Consider the following 25111-nt stretch of genomic DNA (forward strand, 5'->3'; position numbering starts at 1 on the left):
CATTCATAGAAATTGTTGTCTTTTTGTTTTCCTATATGTAATATTTAACCCTTTTACTACCACAGCTGTCAGCAGCGACAGAATAAGACACGCAGTCTGAAGCGTAGAAAAGCTGCTTTTTTCCGCAGCAAAATCTGTTAGTTTACGTTATTGCATAAACACCACTACTATGAGGTGTTGCATATCAGTGCAAAACTACTTTTCTCTGCTTCCGAACCTGCTGGAACTTAGACGGTTACAGAGTTGTGGTAATTCAAACAACGACAACACTTCAGTGTTAAAGGGTTCAAACTAAATGTGTTCATCAGTCTCAATTTTTAAACTAATTTTTCTTTAATTTTATACTTTGCACCAAAAGATCAAATAATGAAGTAAAATTACACAAGAAGGTAATGTAAAAATAATCAATAACATGAATTTAAATTATTGTATAATTTATCTATTTTTAACAACTTTTCTTTAAGAAAATGGGGGGTTCATAATTGAGTTTTAGAAGCATTTCTATGTGAAGTATTTTGTTTTTTCAGTTGTTGATGGATAAATATACTTCTTCATAGTATTGAACATCATAGCTCATATGTGATGTATAAACTATTCCTGAGTTGAAAGCGAAAACTGTTCCTGCAGGGCTGGGAGCAGATGTTGAGCTTTTATTGGTCTTTGTTTTGATTGCAGATATATCAACCACTCCTGCGCCCCCAACTGTGTGGCAGAGGTGGTCACCTTCGAGAGAGGTTACAAAATCATCATCAGCTGCGTTCGGAGGGTTGAAAAAGGCGAGGAGGTGAGTGTTTTCTTCAAAGCAGTAACTTAGATGTCAAGTCGCTCGCCTCAGTTGCGCAGCTGCTCTGGCCGCTAAATTAAAAGCCCAAGGTTATTTTATTATTTATTTTTTGTAAATATGGGATCAGTGAAAAAAAAGGGGAAGAGTCTTCGACTTCAAAGAGGAAGATATTCACTGGTGATGGACAAAACAAGGAGTCTTCCTCGACAGTTGTTTCCATGTACCAATATGTACATAATATGCAGCGACCGACTCTCCTACACGTATGCTGATGATGAAGTTGAAAGCACAGCAGACTTTAATAGTACATCTAGAAAATACATGTTTGATGACGATAACACCTTGGCATCCGTTTTTAGCCTCCATTTTTAGGTTAATGGAAAATCTAAATCTAAGTATTTTACAGAGAATGAATGTTTAAAAAAAATAAAGCTGTTTATTTTTGTTGTACTGTATTTTCACGGCCATGGGGCGCACTGGATTAAAGGGCGCAGTTTCATTTTTGGGAGCTTTTTCTGCATTTAACACATACAAAAGGCGCACCGGGCACGTTAAAACATGTATGCTAGTGTGTGTTTTTAAAAAGGCAGCGGGAGCAAAACTGAGTTGGCTGTGCCGTCAATCAGCATCTAAAAATCCATCAAAGTCCTCATCTTCTGTATCTGAAATGAACAGCTGGAGATGGGCTAAATTTCTGTCAAACATGCCAGGTTCCCTTTCATCATTGTCAGAGTCCGTCTCGTAGCCGTGCGGCTCCTCATGAATTTTGCGAAAGCGCGACAAACATTTCAAAGGCCCTTTTTATAAAACAAAAGCACCATGACGGACCACGATGGTGACTGTGGAGACGCTTTTCCCAGCTGTTCTCTGATCGCTGATTCATCGCTCCAGTCGCTCTTCCAGCTCTGACCACCTCGTCTTGTTTCTTGACTGTGGGAGTTCGTTTTCCAGCTTCCTCCACTTGCGAACCATGGATTCATTCATCTTGAATTCTCTGGCAGTCCTCGATTCCCATGTTCCTCCACGTAGCTGATAGCTTAAACTGCTTCATAAGCGTGTCTCTCTGCATTTTCAGGGTTACCAAAACGATGTTGTTCTGCATAATGCACATACCTGCCTTTAGTACTAAAGGGGTGTCTTCTTTCACGTCCACACTTCCCTCCTTACCGTTCTCATGCTGTCCTCTCCTACGTCCTTTTTACCGAAGTCGCACAATAACACATTAGGCGCACCGCCACATAGGGCGCTTCGTACATTTTGGAGAAAATGTAAGACTTTTAAGTGCGCCTTATGGTCGTGAAAATACCCTAATAATTTCTCTACGGCAAAACTAAATTAGGCAGCCGTCTGTTAAGAGTCTTGAGCACAGAAAATAGTCCTCTGTGTTAAAGAGGAATACACAACGAATCAAGGTTAAAACAATTGTTTTCCCCTGAAAGAAGATCTGAGCCTGAATTCTCAAGTGTTGTGATGATGTTCTATGAAGAAAAGAAAAACTGTAATGTTCCCTTTATTGAATTTGTACAAATCAGCAACTTTGTTTCATTGAATCTTCATCTCCTGTAAAATATCTACTGACTGTTCAAAAATAGTCTTTTTAAACTAAATTTCATGTCGAAGCATTTTAATTTGAAAAATAGATTCTTATTTGTGGACCGGAATCTTAGAATTATTCAACGCCAACACAGGTGTGTTTAAATTATTGTCTGACATTAAACCGGCCCGTGGCCTGAAAAGGTTGGGGGGGCACCGATTTAGAGGGGGGGGGGGTAACGTTGACTGATGCTCATCTAGAACTGTTGTGTTTTGTCTCCCCCCACCCCGTCACCCCTGCAGCTGTGTTTCGACTATCAGTTTGACGCCGTGGAGGGCCGGCACAGGATTGCTTGCCACTGCGGCGCCCCTAAATGCAGAAAGTGGATGAACTGAAGGAAAAAAAAAAAGAGAAACCCAAATAAATATTATTCACTGCGGCGCACGGCCAACTCGGCTTAAAGAAAGGGACTTCACACAAGTCATTTCACCCACGAGGGGGGGGAAGAAGGCCTCTGGAAGAAAGGAATCCACCCGTTTGTCCATCGGGGTTGTTAAACAGAAATAAGGTGGAGGAAGGGAGATCTCCCGGTAGCAGGATGCGACTTGTGCCATACGCGGAGGCTGCGTCGCTCCTCCGTGCGTCCGTCTGTCTGTCTGACTGTTTTTCTGCGTGTTTGTTTGATGTTCATGGGTTGTGGAATCCACCAGCGAATGAGAAAGCACTGTGCAGGGTGCGGCCTTATTGCTTACTAAGGGCAGGCCCTTTTGTTACATACTGTCAATGTAAACCGTATGACTAAATGTAGACATCACTGAATGAGGAATGTACAGCAGTGAATACCGTGAAGGGAATATTAACTTGCACTAAAAAATAAAAAAAAATAGAAAAAAAAAGACCATACACATGAAAACTTTTGAATACTTGATTCCATGAGTCAGTTTTATCATAGGTCTCAGTCATGTGATTTGTGTGGAATTCGAGAGGTTTTGTATTTATTACCGAGTGAATGAATTTTATTCTTTAAATGAGATTGACTTACAGAAGGTCTCTAGATTGCTATTGTTTTTGAAGACTGAAGAAGACATGCTGTTACTTTTTTTGTATAAATGTACATAAAGAAAACTATAGGAATAACGACCAAATACTACCTTAATCTTCTCGATGTTTGGGTGTTTTTAAACTGTTTTTGTTCTCTTTGTCATTGAAATTTATTTAAGATAGTTGTTATTTCAGTCAGAGTATATATTATGATTATTCTGTACAGAATTTGTAAAATAACCACAATAATTCACAAAGTATTTTTGTTGTATTAAAGTAATGTATTGTAGCGTAGTGTTTTGTGACATACACATACTTTGACCACTCAAAAAAGAAATATTTTTGTTGACTAGTGTAACCAGTTAGCAGTTACAGATTTTTTTTTTTTTTAAACCGCTCTTACAGTAGTAAGAGATCATTGTCATATGTTTGCTGTTAATCAGGTTGGATTTTAACGAACTGTGAATTAGGTTTTGAAACCCCCAAACAACTTTTTAACTTTTTATGGCAAGAACAGCAACATGTATTTTACTTGTTTGTTTTTTTGTTGTTTTTATTCTACTTTTAGCTGAAAATCTGTAATGATGTTGTGACTTGGGCGCACTAGTGTGCAACAGAATCGTACGTAGAACCGTAGCTTGTTCTACCTTTTCTTGGACAGAAACGGCATTGTGCTTAATCAAAAATATTTCTTATACTGACACTTCACAAGTCACATGCTTAGAAATGGACGTTTTTCTGCGTGCACAATTTCAAATTGACTGTAAAATTTTCCAGACAGTCTTAGAACTTGTAATGTATATGGCATGTATTTTTTTAACTTTCCGAAGACTAAATTGTATATATTTTCTCAATGAATGGTTGTAAAAAAATTGTTTCTTGGATATTTTTTTCTCTTGTATAGTACTTCAACCTGCCAGTGTGTCTGTGCTACAACTTTTTTGTTTTTCTTTCCAAGTTGTGTAAAGTAGTCCAACTTTTTTTTATTTTTTTTCCTTGTTTCATTTTTTTTGAAAATGCCTTTTGAAGTGTACAAACTGAGGTTTGGAGTTTGTGGAACTGAATTTAGAAACATTTACAAAAATAAACTATTTTACATGTTAAAGATTTGTAAGAAACAACATTTTTATTTTAGTTGTGTCTTTTCAAGCAAATTAGTCATTTTAAAAGTCATATTGTTCAGTTGTTGACATAAATGTAATTTAGATCTTGTTAAATGCAAAAATGGACTTATAGACTTTTTTTTGTTGGGGGGGGGGGGGGGGGGGGGTTTGGACACTATTATAAATCTAAAACCATAAATTGTAATAAACCATTTCTGTGGAGCAGTTAAAAAAGCCAAAGCTACAGTGTCTGGCTGGGGTAAAATGTAAGTACATAATTTAAATGATGCTGCATTTATTTACAACTAATAGATGATTAGTTTGTGTTATTGACAGGTTTGTGGGTCTCTGAAGTTGATGAAAACGGTTCAAATTCTTACCGCTCAATTCCATTTTTCATAAAACACTTTTAGATTGAACTGTCTTGAATTTTTCGTCTTGATTTTAGTTTTCTAAGTAAATAATCTAACATTACTTCTCATTAAGTCTGCACTAAATCCATATAATATCCAGTGTAGATGTAAGGGAATCCATGAACTACATTTATGTAAACATTCCTCTTTCATATCTGTAAAATTCTTTTTTTGTTATAAACTTGTCTTTGTAGATTATCCCTAAAAAAAAGAACTATCTATGGAGCTAAAAGTGAGCTCTTATTCTGGGGAGAACTGTTTTTCTTAGCATTTTTATGTGTTTTGACACCAAAACCTTAAGACTGACATTTCAACAGAAACTTCAAAAGGTGAGTAAAAGCTTCTTAAACGTTCATCTTTGTTTAAATTCTCTTTTTATTCTGTTGGAGCTAAATTAGCCGTCTTATGTTGTAGTATTAATCTAATAAATGTATCGCGTGAGGAAACTAATAAAAGATCTAGTCCCCTGTCAGATTGGTGGTCTGCTGAAAAGGGCTTTAGGAGATCAGGAGGCTCTGTGAGACGCCTGGACAGTTGGGACACTGAGGAAAGCAAAGGAGAATTGGTGAACAATGAGGACATTCAGGAGTGTGTGAAGAGGAAAAAGGTTTGCTAAGAACATTGCTTATGACAGGTTGGACACAAAGAAGGGAGATGTTGAGCTGTACAAGTGAGATGGAAGGATGTGCACACTGTTAGAATGATCAGGGACATTGATGGAAATGTGTTGACGGGCTCATAAAGTGTGATGGAAGGTGAACTTTGAAGAGCTGATGAGTGAGGAAAGAATAGAAGAGGGGGATTTTGTGAAGTAGGAAGTAGCAAAGATTGGTAAATATGAAGTGAGGAAGAGGAGGAAGAGTTGAAAGACAGTTGGTCCTGATGTCATACCTGTGGAGGTATGGATGTGTTTAGGTGGCAGAGTTTCCAACTGAGCTATTTAACAAGATCTTGGAAGAGTGAAAGGCTGCGTGAGGAATGGAGAAGTTTCTGGTGCCCATGCATATTCAAGAAGCAGGAAGTTCTTTAAACTACAGAGGAACAAAGCCAGTGGGTCACGAGAAGTTATTGGGAAGAGTAGTGGAACCTGTAGGTCAAAAATGAACATTTGTGAGCAGCAGTATGGTTTCACGCTGAGAAATTGAACCACAGATTTATTCATTCAGTCATCTTCTAAACCTTTTTTGTCCCTTTCAGGGTCGCGGGGCTGCTGGGGCCTTTCCTGGTCACTCGTGGCCGAAGGCAGGGGTAATCCTGGACAGGTCGCCAGTCTGTCACAGGGCAACCACAGATTCAATATGTTATTTGTGGATGCTGGTGGAGAAAAACAGGTCATTAGGAGATATATTGGGTCTTTGTAGATCTAGAGAAAGTCTATGATAGGCTGACAGATGAGGTTAGACAGGAACATAGACCATAATGTTTGCAGATGACATTGTCATTTAGAGGAATGCATACCGACAGCAACACAAAAAATGACAATTTAATCACTATCTACAAAATGCAAATAAATTAGAAATGACCTCATGTTTAATGTTCAACCCAACAACAAATAAGTTTTTTTTGATGACACTATTTCTATTTTTTAAAAAGTTTTTTTTTTTCTTTTTTAGTTTTCTGGATTGCTTACTTAATAATTCTGTATAGGCCACTTTTTGAATTGGTTGTTCATCATAAAATCAAACATTGGGGCTTTTTTTCCCCACAGTTGAGCAAAAAAAAAAAAAAGGATTAATCAGACCAACAAAGCCACAGTTTCACCATAGACACCAAAAGTCTCCCTTATAAATAAAGCTTCACTCCAGTTTTATCTCAGACTCACAAATTGTTCATATTTTGTTTATAATAAGGCTTTTGTATGATGTAATATGTTGCATGTAAGTGTACGTTTTGACTGTGAATGCACTAACGCCTCATCAAAGACGCGCTTGTCAAAGTTCTAAGCAAAACTGTACAGAGCCCTAGACATAACATTCATAAAATAATACATTCTTCCCTCGAATTCATAATTTGTGGCCACGATTTAAAATTTTGTGGGCGCAAATTACTATTTTGTACACACAAAAATGCATTGTGTAATCAAAAATAAGTATTTTGTATGCACAAAAATGCATTGTATATTTGTGGACACAATTATGCATTTTGTTTTCTTGAAGATACTATATTATATGTACAATATAGTTTCTTCAAATCCTACTTCTAATTTTGGCCACAAATGACCCAATTTGTACAAACAAAATGCTGTTTTTTGTGCACAAAATCCTAATTCCATCTCTCAGAATAGAAATAAAATGCACACAAAAGGGTATTTTATGGCCAAAAATTAATGTTTTGTATATGAAATGATAATTTTTTTTACACAAAATACAAATTCGTGGCCACAAATTAGTAATTTGAGGGAACATTGTTTTATGTTAGGGATAATAAAGCAGAACTTTATTTATTCCTTTATTAACTTTGATGTTTCTCTAGTTTAGGGCTCAATAGCGTGTAAATGTTTCGTCCAGGCCTCCGTAATACTGACATCTGTTGGTCAAACATCTGCCTGACAGACCAAACCAAGTGGTGTTCTGTCACAGTTTGTTTACCTTTAGTTTTCTTGTCGGTCTGCCTTCGCATTTGCCTTCATCCAGTTCACCTTTTCTTGGCTTTTTAGTCAAATATAAAAAAAAACAAGGAAAGTGGAATTCAAAAACATGCAGTTGGGATGCGCTGTTTCACTGCGTTACAGAACTCGTCAGGCTCAACTATTAAATACAATTGTATTCATAGGATAGTGAGCAGTAGGTAGCAAAACAGTAGAAATGAAAGTTTTTTTTTTATGAAAAGCGTAAACGATATACATTTGTTTTTTGTTTTTGCTGCGTTTTCTTTTTCTTCTGGCATTTAAGCGAGCCTCCAAAAACAGGGCACACATTTGCGTAGGCTTGCGGAATGCCTCCATACACCTGTAAACATTCGGAGCTCGCGCTGTTTTCACTGCCGAGCCCTCACTTCCTGGTCGACGGGGCAGCGCCTCGCCTCGGTGTTGTCGTCGCGAGTGTCAGAGGCAGCTCTAGAGGGGGTGGAGGCTGCTGTCGCTCCGACGCCGTTCGTTTCGGACACATTTACTATTTGTGCTGGTTTTCAGACGGACACATTAAACATGGGCAGCACGGTGATGGACTCCAACAAGCAGAGCTCAAAGAAGACCCCAAAGAGGAGGAGAAGTCTGCGGATTAACATGCCAGTGAGTCGGTGAAGTATCAACTCATTTAGCTTCTTCCTTACTGCGACTTTTAATGAACTGTAGAGTCAAGGAAGTTGTGGGGAGAGGAGGGAAAATGAGGGCAGAAATGTTCGCCTTGTCATTTGTTTTGCTGCGTTTCGCCTGCGCCTGCGTGATGATTGACAGCTGCCTGGACGTGTTGCCTCGAGTTTGCAAACCGCAGAGCCACAATTTTTCGATTTTTAAAATCTAGTTTTCTATCATATTTTTTGTATTAACGTCCATAAATCAAGCTCTAAATCTGATGTCAGTGCAGCCAACTCCCTTGTTGTTGGAGCTGCAACAGTTGTGCAACTTATTTCTGATTTGTTGCTTTTATAGAGAGAAAATATTATACACAAGTGAGGTGAAAATACTGGATTTTTTTTTTACATAGATCCCAATACTAATTGTTTTAAAATAAAATAAAATGCAAGGTTTTGCAAACACCCTGAGCTGGTTACTTGCTTTCACCAGCCTTACCTTTTTGTTATTCCACCACTTTTAATTTATAATCATCTCTACTCTTTGATTTTTATTCACCTGACAACCTAGAAACTACAAGTTTGCATTTTTAATGTCTCCAACATCTCCGTGCCTGTCTGTGAATCTGCTTCCTGGTCTACATTTTTGCACAGTCAGCATTAATTTTGCTTAAAAACCACAGAAAGCAAGTATCACTTCAATATTTCGGACTTTAAACGTGTCTAACGTACAGTCTGAGACGCTGAGAACAGCCCTCCTAATCGAAATGCACTGATGAATGCCGGCCAGTTATTGTGGCTGACACCCAAGTGCAAAATGTGGGAACTTGCCACTGCGTTGCGAACTTCCCCATCCTTATTTGTGGTGGCAAACTTGCATAAGGAATAACAGAGGACCTTCCCAAAGCCGCTTCTACATGGCACAGTAATAAAGCATCGGTTTTGCGTTGTTATGCATCACGTAGATGTCTCTGCATCATGTTATTGCTCAGTTTTCTGCAGCGTTTAGGGAGAGTCAGGTCTTTTAGCCATCGTCATTTTTGTTTAAAATAATTTCTGTTTTTGTTGGTGTGACATGCAGCTGAACTTCCTTGATTCTTCCCAGAATGTCTGACAGCGAGGTCTCTGTTCTGTGCAGGACTTTGGTGCGTTTACTGCCTCTCCAGCGGCGGAAACCGGTTCTTCCTCCAAAAGCGGCACTCAGACGGTACATTCAGTCATTTTTCAGTTATATATATTATTATATATATATTTATAAATATTATAATTGACATTTGTTTACAGTTTCATCTCATTTGGGTCTCTCTGTTTGGGCTGAAGTCATTGTAAGCTGTACTTTTAGAGGATGCACTTGAAGCTGTCGTCCTTCTCCTGCCTTATTACGCCTACAGTGTTCAGGCAGAGCACAAACAAACACTAGGAAATAGATTTTTTTTTAAGGAAAGCGGCGTTCTCTTGCCGTCTGCTCCTGTTCTTTGGAAAGCGTTCAAACTGGACCCCCCCCCCCCCCTCCAGACTAGATGCATATTTCAGTTTTAGCTGGGATAAAAGCCGCACCGTCTCGTGTTTTGCTGGAGCGTCCAGACAAAACCCCTCTGATAGCTGCTTCACTTACTTTAACAAGCTCTTGCACAACTGCAGATTGAGATTTGTTGGCAAACAGAAAAGATGGGCGTGTGCTCTCCCTCCCTCAGATTACCACAGGATTGGTTTAAAGAGAAATGTGCCCCACGGAGCGCGAGCACCGGGAAAGTAGACCAAACAGGCCTTCCCTTTCGACTTTATCTTATCACCAACTGTATTTGGACCTTCTAACCTTCATATCGGAGTGGATTCATTTTCTCCAAATCAGCAGTTTTCTCTTTTTCCTCACATTAACGAAGAATTTTTGTTGGGTTTTTTTCATGGAGGAGCCGTGTTGCCAAAACACCCTGTTGCATTTGACTGTTTCCAGCAAAAACTGTCTCCAAAATGGAGTTTGGTTGTGGAGCTTCGGCAGCCAACGGAGGGTTAAATAACTTGTTGGCACATCCAGATCAGGCAGCAGGCAGTGGTGGGAGGAAGCTCTTTCTGTCTCCTGCTAGATTAGCTGCCATCTCTCATGGTCTGTTTTGATGTGCATATCAAACAGTGAAAGATTTCTCCGTGTGTTTATGTAATTTGGACCTTGGGGAGGCAGACACATAAAAGCACGGAGCCATAATATAAAAAAAAAAAAAAAAAAAAAGCCTGCAGCCTGTTTTTGACATATTTAGAGCGGTTGGACTCATTGTTTTGTATTTAAACATGAACAAAATGGGAATTTTGTTATCTCTGATCATTTCAAGACAAATATTTTGCAGGGAATATTCTTTTCACTTGACTGTTACACAAATGTTGAGTCAAATACAGCAAACCCCCCCCCCCCCCCCCCCCCCCCCCCCCCCAAAAAAAAATGCTTTGTCATGCTGAATCCAATGACTTCCTCTTATTGCTATGGACATGTAAAAGCCCAGAATCCAGAGTCATTTCAAATAGTGAGATTTTTTTATTCCTTTCCCTGCAAACATGTATTCTCTGTTTCCCAGGAGCCGCAGCACTGAATTATTTACAGCAAGGTAAAGACGTGCACAAATGTATGGGGTCAAATCAGGATCAGCTTCCCGGCGGTCCAATTGGCTCAAAGCCCCGCCCCCAAAGTAAAATTAGGATCAACTAATGATTTTGAATCAAACGATTCAAAAACAAAGAGGGTGAAAATCCAAACAGCAGCTGTTAGAATAAACCTTATTTTTCATTTGGAAACAGTTTTAGGTTAATTGTTTTTTTTTCCAGTTTCAAATTTGTTTATTTGTCTTTTTTGCTCTTTTTTGATTTCTCTTTATAACCCCAGTTGCTTATGAAAGTAAAGTGAATGAAAAACCAGATAGTAAATTTGAAGACAAAAAAAAAGTCAAAATAGTTATAAACTGGATAGAACGCCACATGCATATGGTGCAGCCTGTGTCATCCCACCTCTGATGCACCAAACTTTGGGAAAACATTATCGCTGCTGTACGGTGTTCCTTCCCTAGATCACGGTTCACCTTTTGCAGTCTTGCTGTTTTGTGGATTATTTTCACCGTGTCTTTGCTTTTTTAAAATTTAGTAGCACTTGGGGCTGGGTTGATAAAATCAATTAAACAATCTGAATCGATCAAAGCTTAATAAATAAATAATAGATCCATAGAAGGAGAGATTGATCTTCTTTTATGCCTTTACATTTCCAGTGAACTAACAGCAGTAAAGTCCGAGTCGGCTAGCTTGATGCTAACGTATAATGGAATTTCCCATAGGACGGCTAATGCTAACGCTCGGTCGACCTGAACATACATCGCTGACTAAATGAACAGCTTTATTTACTCACAGGCAGGAATTTTCCACATTTTTTAAACGGGTGAAACCATGTACTGTATAGTGTTGAAAATCTCATTAGTTTAGTATTTCACTAATACATTTTACAGTATTCGAACTGTATCAGACTAATATGAATAACTCTATATAGATTATTATTGTATTTTCTATACAAATATGTCTAATTGTGGAAACCGTATAAATTCAAAACTGAATCGAGTGGACCGAAAGAATCGTGAATTGAATAGATTCTGGAAATAATTGGTGAGACCCTCCCCTAATGGCGCACTGTATTCTACGTCGGATTGGCTGTTGATCATGTCAATCAATCTCTTCCGTGTCGTGTTGCTTGTACAAAGAACGTGCAGTTTCCAGAATCACATAAATCTGTATTGCAGTCAGATCTTTGTTTTTTTACTCTAGAAAACTGGATTCATTTTTCTATGAAAGTTTGACCTTTGACATCTTAAACAAGAAAGAAAAGTGTTGAAATGTCCGTGTCTGTCTGAAAAACATGTATAAAGTGTTTAGTGAAGGCTTTATACAGCCGTAAAACATCCATAATCGCACTTCAGGAGGGCCACTGTACGCCACACCAAAGGAGGAATGACTCAGGCAGCAAGAGATGCTGTTTTGGAGTTGAAATGCATTACCACCGTCTTTTTCACCCGATGCCAATCATGTCCCGGTAGCCAATAAGCTCAACGCCCCGCCCCCACAAATAATTAGGCTCAGCAGCGAAAATTCAGAATTGACACCGTAAATTGAGGACTGAAAACGAAGAGGGAAAGAAACGGCAAAAAACCAAAGTTGAATAGACAAAACAGCAGCTTTGTTGGGCAATGTTGGGGCTTCCCAGCCGTACAGTTTACAGCCAGATGCCATCTTAGACGAGGAAAATGTCTTTGTCTCTACGTGGATGAATCAGAATGGAGCGGACCAGAAAGCTTGTGTCCATGCCAACATATTATTTTTGATGTCGAAACGACTAGATTTGTCATTTGTTTGGTCTACCGATGCTCGATTTGATTGAAGAAATACTCAGAAAGGAACATTTAAGATCAGTTTTCTTTATATTTATCCTCCATCATCAGAAAAATGTTAAAATTGCCAAAAACACCATTTTTTACAGGAGTGGGTCTTGAAATCGCTGCACAGACTCGGGATCGCTCAACATGATGTAGAGAAAAGTCTACCAGAAATATACAAAACTCTGAAGAACGTGCTTCAGGCTCTTTAGGACGAACTGAAGTATTTGCAACATCAACTATTGGTTAAGTCAATTGGGTTCTTGCGTCATAAGTTAATATACCTGGAAAAGTCATTATCTTGTTTCCTCAAAATAGCAGCATGCACTTTCAAGACCCGTTTTTACAAGAAAGTCGCCTTTGTTCTGCAACTCCCTGCTTCCGATCTCGACTAAAACAAAGTCTGATGTGCTGATCAGTGAGTTCCCCGAGTTAACTCTTTCAGCGCTTGATGTTTGGTCTTATTTTTAACTCTGATAAGGAGTGAACTTTGTTCCGTTTCGATTTAGAATGACTTATCTGCAACAACAAGGACTAAGTAGGCCACTCTGGCAAAAATAAAAGCCCTTTATCTCTGCAGAAAGAGCCGTCCTTCTGTGATGACTACATACGGGAGTTTGTCATTGAAAAACAATCCTTTTTGTCCCGACACGGTGTCATAGTTTACTTCTGTTTTTCAAAAGTTAACAGTGTCAAAATAACGTTATAAAAACTGACCTTCTGGGGCTTTTATAATGAAAGAGTCGCGTATCCAGGAAGACCTTGAAACATTTCAAAGTTTTGTCCTCGGATATTAATAAATGTAGCTTAGCTATTAAACTAGATTATTGTGCTGCACTTTATGGGTGACTTTTTCACAAGCAGAGTTTTAAATTCCACAAAGAAGAAGTGCTCATAAAGGCAAAAATAAACAGCAATAAATCATTTTTCCTCTTTCGCAGAGTCTCTGAACGGATTGTTTTCAGAGTTCCTCTGCAGCCTCTCACTGCCTGGCATGAGTGTTTAGGGTAAGACTTCCTCTTTGTTGTCTTCCAGGGAGAGCGTCTGATCCGATCAGCCAGCCCCACCAAAGGAGCCTTTGCCAGGAGCCCCGTCAGCGTGCCCCCGACGCCCCTCTCCGCCCCGGTACAATCAAAACCCATTTCGACTTCGCCCAAAACCATCTTCCCCTATCCGTCCAATCAGAACTCCTCCTCACCAAAGTCTCCCCGCCGCCTGAGCTTCAGTGGGATCTTCCGGTCCAATTCGACAGCCGCAAGCAAGATCTTCTCCAGACACAGGAGGGGTGAGTGGACGCTTCTGTAAAAGGCGAGATTCTGACACAACCATGTCACGAAAAGAAAAAAAAAATCAAAGTTTAAGAGGAGTTCAAAGCTGTCTTTTCTTATGGATTCATTAATTTATGCACAAAGTAAAACCACATTGAAACTTCTTCTGTCTAACAGATTTGATTCCTTTTCAGTCAGAGCTCCAATGTTTGAGCTTTTCATCAATAAGCCAATAAGAAAAGAGTAAAAAGTAAAAAAAAAAAATCATGCTGTTCTTTATAGGAGCACCAGGTGCCTTTATCTCCCATCCGTAATACTTTCTGCAGCTCTTTTCATTTTTTTTGTTTGGATATATTGTAAAAGGCAGCGTGCTTTACTACATTACAAGTTTGGCAGTTCAAAGTTGGAGGAGCAGCCATCATTATAACTCATTAGAAGTATTATAGTTATGTGAAAATAAAGAACTGACTGGGTCAAACAAGGCCCGCTTTGTGAGGAGCAGAGTAAACTGGCGGATTTCTCGGTTCTTGTGCGTTTGAGCGGTGAATCACCGGCCAACAAAAGTCCGCCTGGTGTTCACGGAAACGCCTCTGCTGGAAGCGGCATGAGACGCGTGAGTCATAGGTTTTCGGATGGCGCTTTTCTGCCTTGCTTCCCCTGCTGAAGGTCAGTTTGGCAGCGGTTGGTGGAAGGGATCCTTCAGAGTCAGCGTGCTCCTTTTCCTGTGGAGACTGTAATTGATGTAGCACAACCAAAAAACATTCACTGCTGAGAATTACCACTGAATGAATCATAGCATCCCTTTTTTTTTTTTTTTAGTTCTGATTATGTAACGTGAGCTTACAGCTAAAGATCGTAGAACAACCACATTTTAGAGCCTTTTTAGATTTTCGGAAGACTTTCTTCTGACACCACAAGAGGGTGCTAAAGGCTCAGTGAAACCATCCTCAGTCACATCTCATTTTGGTCACTCATCCATATCTCTTTTATGTCAAAACATGTAAGAAATTAAACATTATAGAGCATCTTTGCCTCCCTCATATGGATGAAGGGCGGCAGATCTCCTTGGGGGTGGGGAGAACTTCTTTGCATTTTTGACAACACAAATAAAATCTCCTTTCGTTCCTGGTCTGTTCTAAAAGCGGTTTTCCTGTTGCCTGGACATCGTCAGCCTCTCAGCGCTGCAGCACCTCTGTCGCCTTTTCTGGAAGTTTCCAGACTCCCCGGAGCTCCTCGCACAGCCGTGCGGTCCGACCCCTCCCTCTCTGGTTCTCTGTTGCTACTGCAGATAAAATGTTGTGGGTAATTAAGGAATTTGCTTTTAGTTTTTCACTTAAGAAAAAAAAAAGTCAAAATGCAAGTCGATTTATTTCTTTTTTGGTCTTACTTTCAAAAATTAATTATTCCAGGGTTGTTTCCCCCCCACCGCCATCACTTTCCATGTCCAAACTGAAAGGAAAAGGAGTAAAGTCATGAAAACTGGCATCTTATCGTTTCGCGTTGAAATCTGAGCTCCTACGTTGCAGGAAACACCCAGAAGAAGTCCTTAAAGCTATCATCTTACTCTGCAACACAATTTCTCTCCACTTTTTTTCCTTCATCATCAAATTCAGATGGAAGAGCCTGCAATAAGTTCAATCACGTGATGACTGAGTGAAACAGATGCTCCTGTGCTGAATTTACTCCGACACAGGAGCAGGGGGGGGGCGGAGAGGTGCACTGCCTGAACCAATCACAGTGTCCCCTCCAAAGCCTGGCCTCCTTGTACAGGCTGCTGACACGCTTGCTATATTAAAGAGGCGCTTCCCCCCCCCCCCCCCCCCCCGCAGCAGCACCTGACGACTCACAGCTCTGAAGCCGCAGAGAGAGGGGGGAAAGGCGCCGCAGTCGCTCCTGCTGATATTTACATCGCTGCTCCGTGGAGTTTCAAAGTTTTCCGTCTTTTTCCTCAAATGCCTTCCGCTGAATCGGCTCTCTTTTAGTTTTCTACCCGGAGACAGCCTCTCTCACGCTTAAGAAGTTATGAAAATCCCCATAAATGCTAGAATTGGTGTTCGGCAGCAGAATTTCTAAGCTGAACTTGTTTTTTTTTTAAACACCAAAGTCAAGGAAAGTGAGTCCAACTGGGGGTGTTTTCGAGCTGCTTTTGGGACCTTTTCTTCATGCAGATGGTCATGACCAAATTCATTTTTGAGCCAAGAACCCAACGCTTTCCATGAAGAGGTTTGGCAGCCTGAGGAGGAGCAAAAAACAAAAAGAGCAGGTTGGGTTAGGAGGGAGGCATCAGTCCGAGGCGTCATGTCTGACGGGTAACGTGCTGCGCTCCTCATCCTCTTTACCATTCCCTGCTGTGTTCTTTTAAAAATGTCAATTGTTCTATTTAATATCTGATTTATTGTCACTTTAAACTGCAGAAGTGATTTGGACCATTTTGTTTTTGCAGTTTTTAGGCAAAACTATCTAGATCTGGTTTATTATCTTCGTTCTTTAAAGGGTTTGCAGATTTTATTAAAATAACTGTAAACTATACCTCCTTTTAGTACAACTGTTTTAACTGCTGATTCATCCTCATTAATATGCACTTTTTCTTCATCCACCTTTCTGCACCTAAACCAGACTTCTAACTAATGATGGAAGGACATTTCACTTCCAGAAACAGCCCAATCGATGTCAGTGACTGACCTAAAAACTGCACTGAGGGGATGGGGTCTTGTATCCGCCCAGACACTGCTTACACTGACCCAAAAATGTGTCTGTGGTGAGCCTCGCCAAAATAAAAGTCAGTGGCAGAACTGTTAATACAGACATCTCACTTGTTTTGAAGGAACTGCGCTCAGAAAAAGGCAATCTTATTTAAATCACATACAAATGCAGAAAGAGAGACTTCAGTCTTAAGAAGTTACAATTAAAAAAAAGATTATTTTAAATTGCAGGCCCACTCCGACCATCTTTTGATTTTTGTAAAAGCGTTCCCAGTGATCTTTTGATTATAATTATGCTATTTTTAAGCCAAAAACCATAAACCTGTTTCATTTTCTGGAACATTTCTACAAAGCAGCATTAGTTCATTTGAAATTTGCCTCTAGGTTGTGGGCGGGACTGTTGGTGCGAAGCAACCCCGACCCCCTTCGCCACCACATTGCTGAGAGCTCTCTGTTTAAGTCAAGCAGGGAGCTTGTAGCTTGCCCAGCATTTTTTCTATCTCACAAATGATCTCTATTTTAAAGCAGCTTATTTTTCCATCTGCTCCTAATTGACAACAATTTGGATAGATAAATAAATACTCAGAAATGCAATTTTAAGATTAATTTTCTTAATGACAAACATGTTAAAAACTAATCTTTTCATTGGAGTGGGTCTTTAAACAGGTAGGAAATCCGGCAGATAATGAGTTTTAGCAACAGTTTGGTGACATGACTAGTTATTTAAAAAATGCCTCTTATTCCAAATCCTGAGGGAAAATCCCAATGACCATTAATCAAAGGTACTATTTACAAATGAGCTGAAATGAAAAACAGCAGGTAAAGTAACTAAGAAAGTACATTTTTATCTAAGTAGCACTTTTTACTGAATAAAATCACAAAGTGCTTTACCAAAAGAAAGCATAAAACCCAAACACAAACGGGTTAAAGCATCCAACATTGACAGGACCTGCTAAAAACGATGATAAAAGTTAAAAGCACCATTTGACTAACATTAACTAAAAGCTTTCCTAAATTGAAATATCTCAGCCTGTGTTTAAAACACTCAAAGTGGATTTTTTTTTATTTATTTATTTGGTGATTTTACCCGAATAGAGCAGAAACACTGAATGGTGTTCGCTATGATCACAGCCGTACCGCCAGACCTTAGCAGGTGTGGAGAGAGACGAGGCGAGTGTGCAGTGATGGTTTCTAGTTTTTTTTATTAAAGTGGTTGAAATTATTTTCCTTCACCAGAAAGACTTTTTTTTTAGTTGTCCTGTAAGTATATATGCATTTTTATACAATCTTTTTTTTTATATGTATAGTATTTGTACACATTCTGCCTCTGACTATTCCAGACCCATATTTATGTTTTAAATCAGCTGTTGCAGATGGGAATCTTCCTTAAAGAGGGCGGAAGCAGCAGATCAGGATCATCTGGCTGTCTTTAAACTCCTTCTGTCTGAAAGCATTATTGCCATTTATGATATTCCTTTATGGACAGAGGCAGTGAGACCTGCAGGTGCTGTCGATGAGGCATTGTCAGTGGGTTTGTTCCAGCATGGATGGTAGACTTCACGGCACCTGATTCAGAGCCAGCGCAGCCTTGGCTGAGTAGATGACAGAAGCAGAGTCCCGTCACACTGATATATTTCTGTCTGTGGTTGTACGGTGACATCCTGGCCTTAGCCGCTGCTCCTTTCATCCAGATGAAACTATGCTCCTCTCTGAAGTGGACACAGCTTTCAGAACTTCTGCAGGATTCACCGTTCGGGGTTTTTTGCTCATGTGTCCGAGCAGAAGCAGCAGTCATGTGGCCTGAGACAGATGGAAGATGAATCATTTTAAACCTGCATAATTTCGATTGGAGATAACATTTTTTCCCCCGGATAGTTTAAAGTTGACATTTGCCTGAAAAGTTGTTTCGCCAACAGTTATTCTGCACTCCTATCTATGTTTGTTTGTTTGTACTGAGTAATTATGATGACTTCTTGTAATGACACAGTTTAATGACTAAATCTCCACAGTAGGATTTTTTTTTTTGTTTTGAAGAAATTTCTAGATTGGTGGTTTAAGGAAAAGAAATCCATAGTCTGTTTAGTTTTTTATTCTAAAAATCCCTGATTTTCTCCCTTTAAGCCACTTTCATTATAAAAAAAATGCTTTTTATAACCCCAGAAATAAAAATGTTCCAAAAATATATATTTATAAATCAAAAAAGGCTACTCGGCTCTAATAAAGATGCACCTTTTTTTCTTTAGACTCTGCTGCTTTACAAAAAACACATTAATTCTAACCAGCTTGCATGAATATTTCATAGCTCAGCCTCAATGCAAAGACGCTCTCCACAGGATGAGAGGAGAGCGAAGGGAAGCTAGTCTGTGTTATCATTACAACCCCAGGTTAGCCTGGTAAAATACAAAATAACTGCATTCAATTTACTATTTTCTCAAATTCCATTAAGATGATAAACATATCTTAGCATTTTGCAACTTGATTTATTGAACTGAAATATTTACTACCAGTAATTGGTAATCTGTCAATAAATCATTTTTATGGACTGCTTTTTGTTTTCCTATTATGGTGCTTGTTTAAAAGAAAAAGTTAAAAGGTGCTATTTGAGCAAATAAATCCAGTATTTCTCTTTATATTACATGTACATTTTTTGACAAAATCAGAAAACCATTCTTAAGCAGTTTAACAAAGCAGAAATGTCCAAAATAATATCCCAAATCAACCTTTTACCATAAAAGAAAGCATCAATATTTTTCTCTTTCAAAGCCAAACTGCTAATTTATTAGGAACAAAACAGCTTAAAGTCTTTCATTATCTCTGTCCACAGACAGAGCTTTGTACATCTAGTCACAGCTTTTCTTTTTGGACTTAAGTAAACAAACAAAAAGTATCACATAAAAGGCTGTTTTTCCACACAAGACGAAAAACTGGATACGGCAGAGGAAAAAATAAAGGTTGGTGTCTGGCTGCACCTTGTTGAGTAGGCAGCGGAGACTGCCCTCAGCCCCGCTGTTATCTACTCCTGTGGAATGTGCCACAACAGCGTGGCTAAAAAAAGAAGGCGATGCAGCGGAAACGGGGCACGCCAAAGAGGGCTGATACACGCCAACAAAATGTCAAGAGATAGCGTTCAGCCGACTCGAACGGACTGTGCAGAAAAGGCCTCTCAACTCCTTTTTAAATGTTTTTATTAGCACTTTAATGGTTGTGAGTCCAATATTAGAACAGTTGTTTCCAATACTTTTATTTTGAAGTTTCTCATGTTTCCACAACCATTCCTTTATATTATTTAACCAAAATGAGTTCTATTTCTTAGAAATGTTTAGAGATATTCTAGATGTTCTCAGTTTTTTTGAGAAAAGGAATGTAAAAATCCAAGTTCTTTCTGTGGTACACGCTGCAGAACCAGAACTGGTGTCACACCGATATGAGTCATGATAAAAGTCATCTGAACATCCCATGGTCGATCCCACGCAGCATAAACTTATTTGCTGCGTGAGGACTGTATCTCATGGCCTCAGAGGCGTCTCTGGGGAAAAGCTGTGGCAGCGTGGGGTGACATGCGACCCTCACGCTGCCGTGTCTGACGTACAGTAGCACGCTGGCTGTCATGTGGTGAACACCTCCACTCTGACCCTGGCAGGGGGAGCGGCTGCGTCACACACAGCTGACTCCGACCCTGGAGTCAGCTTTCATGCAGATCTGCCCAGTTATAATACAGAGAAGCCGGAAGCAATGAAGACAGTTTGCACGTTGTTTCTTAAAAAATGGATTAATCATTCATTTCTTTTCCCAGCATTTGTCATTTCTGTTCGGGCACAGCTCCGGACGACCTCTGGGGATTCGTTAATGAGCACAGGCAGGACGACGTGAACGTCAGCAGCTGCTGCTTTACTGCAGTGTTGTCAATATTCCACCAGATTCAATAAAGCTGCGACTTTACAGTGGTTAAAACAGCATGTATAGTCTAATTATGCAGCAAAACGTGAATCCATTTGTTTAATTCCAATGTTCCTTTTCAAAATGTTGCATCTTTAAAGAAATCATTTTTTAGAGAATCTGTATCACAGTTATGAACAAATCCATCTCTGAGACTGTTCAGTCATCACAAACTCAGAATGTGGCTGATAACAAATTCTTTTTTTTATGTATATATATATATATATATATATATATATATATATATATATATATATATATATCATTATACATTAGGGATGTAAAGGTTACAGATGCGTATCAAGAAATCGATCTTGTATCGAAGTAACAGCCGTATCATCTGAAAACCACACGTACAAATTACTGAATGAATCAAACTTTATTTCTAAACCACTTTCCAACACCATGGGGGGTGCCAAAAAGCTTTACAATAAAAAGAGGGATAAAAAGAAAATGTTTAAATTAAGAAAAAAAAATTTAAACAACAGCATAAAATGACAAAAGGCAATCAAATACAGAAAGAAACATACAAATTCACTAAAATTAGTAAAAGAAAAGGAGATGCCACCATCTACTGAGTATTAAAGCTGTTTAGGCCTGACATTATGCACATTTTTGGAGGAATTTTCTTCCATAACTGGGGCCGGCAATAGGGAAACCTCATTCATCTCTGTGTTTCTGTCGTGACCTGAGCACAGGGCCGGGCAGACCTTAAAACTGTCTGTGAACAGTTAAAATCACCGTGAAGCAAACTGGGGCAAGACCATGAAGAGCTTTAAAAACAAACAGTAAAAGTTTTAACTGAATTCTAAAATTGTCACCAACAAGATTAAGCTGGTTAAACCGATCCGGAAGTTAATAAACCGTTTCTGGTCAACTGTCTCTACCTGTTGTGTTCTCTACTGTCTTTGCCTTGTTATGCAAACCAAAAGACGTCCAATCACAAGCGCTTCTGCAAAGTCGAGTCAGTTCCAATTGGCTGAAGGTGAACCACTGTGTGCACTAAAAAGACGATAACCCTTTTCTCACAGCACGTCAAACAAACCTCAATCCATAAAAAGGACACCTTTTAACCCCATAGAACAAAACAGTCTAATAGTTTTCAATGTTTAAAGCTGTTCTGTCAAAGACATTTTGGTTTTGTTGCTTAAAATAACTGATAGGTTATGTAAGAAAAGTAGTTGCTCTGTTAAAAGGCATTTTTTTATTTTTTTTTAGATGTCAAATAAATGATAAATATCCAGATTGTATCCATTCAGGTAAAAGAACATAACTGTATTGTATCACCACAAAGTTAGTTGAATCTTTTATGGATGATTGGTGGATCATGTATGGAGATGTGTATCGAATCATGTAAGAGGAAAAAAACACACATTCCTATTATTCATCCTTAGTTTTAGGAATAGGAATAATAAAAAAAATTGAATCCAAACAGTCTTTACTTGGTTATATAAAAACATATTTTTCTGATAAATATTTACATTTTTAGACAACATTTTAAATTGACTGCACTGACAGAGGTACATTTGCATGTAATTTGACTATTTGTATTGGAGCCGGCTGTTTAAAGCAAACAGAATATTGTTTAGTTTATCTTTATGGCAAAAAATATCACAAAGAAATCCAAAAAGAAAGGTAACCGGAAGCTTTTTTTACACGTTAAAAATCACACGTAAAAAACACGTAAATCATCTATGTAAATGTCAACCAGCAAACCTCTTTGAAGCTTTTCTTTTGTTTTGTTTTTTAAAAATTAGTCAGTTGTGGGAAGCTTTATTGTTAAATCAAATGTAAATGATAATAAAAAACAAGATTTTTGTCCTTCTGTGTGGTAATCTCTTTATCATGATCCATCACAGGCCGCATCAGGGATGTGATCCGGCACAGCTGATCGATGCAGCTGAGAGAAGATGTATGTTTGTACTGAACTGCAAATCTCTCTGCAGCCTCTGGACTCTCTACGCCCCCCACCACCCCAGTTCAGGCATCCAGTCAGCCAGTGTTCCCCCAGGAGGCCCAGCAAAGCACCAGCAGCCATGAAAGCCTGGAGCCTGGCTCTCGGGTTCGATCCCTTTCCTCAACCCTGGACACGGGTCAGCGTGTCAACCTTCCCTCTGCAAAACCCCCCGTCTCTTCAGCAACCCCAATGCCCCACTATTCTACCTCACAACATGTGAGTAAACATGTTAAAAGATTTGTTTTCATTTCTTTGGTTATCTTACTGGAAAACAAGCTAATTTACAATAATTGACCTTTAAAAGGTCTTCACCTTTAAGCTTACGTTTTTCCTTTTAGGTAAATTTATATTTCTGTACTGTAGGCAGTGGATGTTGACACTTCCATTTTTATTTACATCACTCGAGAGATCCTGTACAGTAAGGTCATGAATCTACGGCAGCCCTGGAGTGCAAATCACACCAACAAATCACCTAACACAAAAGCAGATTAAAGATCATTTAAAAAGCAAAACAAATAATAATAAAACAATGTTACATTTCAGAAATCAAAATGTTTCTTAAACCAAGACACATTTCCAAAAAAATTCAACTAAATAAAAAAAACGTTTCGAAAAACAAAAGTTATTCACTTGAATCAAAACGAAATGTTAAAAGATGAAACAAAATAACAAACCGGAAAAATGTAGGGCGATGGGAAATCATTGATGGTGCTTAATTTTTTGACATTTTAGCTTTTCATATGCATCTTCGTTGTCCACATACTTTATAATTAATACAGAGCGTACTCACCCTATCGCTTCAAGCTAAATAACATTGGGTAGAAATGACAGACAAATGTCATGATGCGATCAGCGTTGTCCCATAGTTCCTACCTTTTTTTATTGTGTTTCATGTGATTTTGATTTCTGTAAATTACTTTTGTTTTCCAAAGCGTTCTTTTTTTATGCTGTTTTGCTTTCTGAAACGTTGTTTTAATTTCCAAAATGCAACGTTGTTTTTTTTTGTTTTGCTTATTTTATTTGTAGTTGTGATCTTTAATCTGTTTTTTTGTGCTCAGTGATTTGTCGGTGCGATTTGCACTTCAGGGCCACCGTCCAAAGCGTTTTAGGATTGTCCCGGACAGAAGGGGTCAGTTACTTGACCATTCTTACATCGGCTGCGCAATTGATTTTTTTTTTTTTTTTCTTTGCATAAACAGGCGAGTGCACATGAACTCGAACATGAACTGCTTTAGGGTTAGACGTGGATGTATTTCAACCAGAAAGAGCTTCATGACCGCCCCTCGGATTGTGCATTTATCTGTGATGGTAGACTCTAGCCTGAGATGGATAATCGATATTTCATCTCCTGGGTTATTTACTGTTGATATTAACACTCAAGAGATTTGAGCCTCTTATCTCACTTCATTAAATGATCTCCTCAGATGTTAGTTTACCTTTAGCCAAATCCAATTTCTGGAGCCTCTTCCTACATGGGTTTGTTCCTGTCTGTCTGCCTCGCAGAGGTTTGCTGTAATGCGAAAGCAGGCTTGCATGTCTGCTGAGAGCAGAGGGCAGATTTATGAAAGTGCAGGGGTAGTTTTTGGCCAGAGATGTGCTGAGTCACCGTTGCAAAGCACACCGGGGGACTATAGCTCATCCCGGAGCAGGTATGCGGTCTTCCTGTTATGCTGCAGAGGCTTATTGTGGATGCAAACGTTGTCCCGCTTTGCATGACACGGCACATTCCCAGCACACGGGGACATTTCAGTCAGATGCTTCCTCTTGTCTGCCTGGCCTGGACCTGTTTCTGCAGGTCCGATGAAGGTCGAGGACGTGATGAGGCATCCCCAGCTTCTAGTTGCTAGGTAACGCTGGGGATTTCCTAATATGGTGAATCACTCAGGTTGGTCTTGAGAGGGGCGTGTCGTCCGCGCACCACATTTCCTGCTTGCTTCTCTACGCTTCAAAACAGACTTTTTTCTCGGTGGGTTTCGTCTTTTATGCATTCAAAACCTTAGCGTGTTGTTTTTGTGGGTTAATTGTGCCGCAAGTGTGTGTTACAGTTGTGTTTTTAGCGTTTGTTGTCACAAGTGCGGCCGAATGGATCTGGACCGTTCCATTGCATATTTGTAGGTGTGTTCGGCTTTATGATAAAAGTTTATTTTTATGATTGTTGGGATATAAAACAACGGTTTTTTCCACGCTGCCCGTGTTTATGAATTAAAATGTTGTGTAGAATCTGTACAAGGTGTTTGTCTAGTTGCGTAGTTTTGTTCGCCGTTTTCGGTGTTTTTATTCGCCCCCCCCCTTACACTTTGAGTGGGATCGTCGCTGCTGCAGCCTTGCTAACAATTAACTGCAAAGTTTTAGCTGTTCTGAGCGGCGCCGTGAGGATCTCCTCACTGAAGCTTCCTGCTTTTTCTGTCGTAGGTCTGCGGCTTCTTTGAAGGTATGCTGGAGAAACTTGAACTAGATGATGACGGTGAGTTCATTCTCCTCCTAACGGTGTGGATGGGACCACGGTGGTGGCTTTAGATCTTTAGCCGTGACTGCAAACTTAGGACAGAACCATCACTTCTGCCACTTTTTACTAAACTAGTTTTTTTTAAAGGGTAGATATGAAAAAAAAAAAAAATTAAAGCAACCTTTTGTATAAACAGGAAAAAAAAACTTTTTTTTTTATCAATGCACTTTAGAGAAGGAGTCAGAAAAATGTATTCCCTAGAAGTTAATATTGGCCACTTTGACCTTTTTTAAGCA

The 25111-nt window shown here is 39.2% G+C and overlaps 2 protein-coding genes and 2 long non-coding RNA genes across 32 annotated transcripts in view; 2 read left to right on the forward strand and 2 right to left on the reverse strand.

Annotated features, from left to right (window-relative positions):
* The window catches only part of kmt2cb (lysine (K)-specific methyltransferase 2Cb), a 67785-nt gene extending 63321 nt beyond the window's left edge, over nt 1-4464 (forward strand). For all 24 annotated transcript variants that reach the window (XM_023965547.2, XM_078935235.1, XM_078935237.1 and 21 more), the window contains 2 exons: nt 676-784; nt 2621-4464. In XM_023965547.2, the coding sequence (XP_023821315.1) occupies nt 676-784; nt 2621-2713 (202 nt within the window). In that variant the 3' untranslated portion in view covers nt 2714-4464. The remainder of the gene's footprint in view (nt 1-675; nt 785-2620) is intronic.
* Nucleotides 4465-5865: 1401 nt separating this feature from the next.
* Nucleotides 5866-7540, reverse strand: LOC144986843 (uncharacterized). Its single transcript, XR_013650687.1, has 3 exons — nt 7464-7540; nt 6055-6146; nt 5866-5962 (listed from the first exon to the last, which is right to left on the reverse strand). It is a non-coding gene; the product is annotated as an uncharacterized LOC144986843 (long non-coding RNA).
* Nucleotides 7541-7809: 269 nt separating this feature from the next.
* Nucleotides 7810-25111, forward strand: part of LOC101160591 (5'-AMP-activated protein kinase subunit gamma-2) — a 31939-nt gene continuing 14637 nt past the window's right edge. For 2 of the 6 annotated variants that reach the window (XR_910464.4, XM_004079263.5), the window contains exons 1-5: nt 7810-8104; nt 9245-9313; nt 13542-13791; nt 22359-22585; nt 24782-24833. Coding sequence is in view for 4 of the 6 variants with exons in the window: in XM_004079263.5 (XP_004079311.1) it covers nt 8021-8104; nt 9245-9313; nt 13542-13791; nt 22359-22585; nt 24782-24833 (682 nt within the window). In the remaining 2 variants the exon portion in view is untranslated. The other 4 variants (XR_013650686.1, XM_011486876.4, XM_020711114.3 and 1 more) reach the window with 3 other exon arrangements.
* On the reverse strand, nt 14933-15439 carry LOC105356254 (uncharacterized). Its single transcript, XR_002292204.3, has 3 exons — nt 15339-15439; nt 15162-15223; nt 14933-15056 (listed from the first exon to the last, which is right to left on the reverse strand). It is a non-coding gene; the product is annotated as an uncharacterized LOC105356254 (long non-coding RNA).

This window comes from Oryzias latipes, chromosome 17 (assembly GCF_053564925.1).
Source record: "Oryzias latipes strain Hd-rR chromosome 17, Olatipes_Hd-rR_3.1".
Classification (NCBI taxonomy): Eukaryota; Metazoa; Chordata; class Actinopteri; order Beloniformes; family Adrianichthyidae; genus Oryzias; species Oryzias latipes.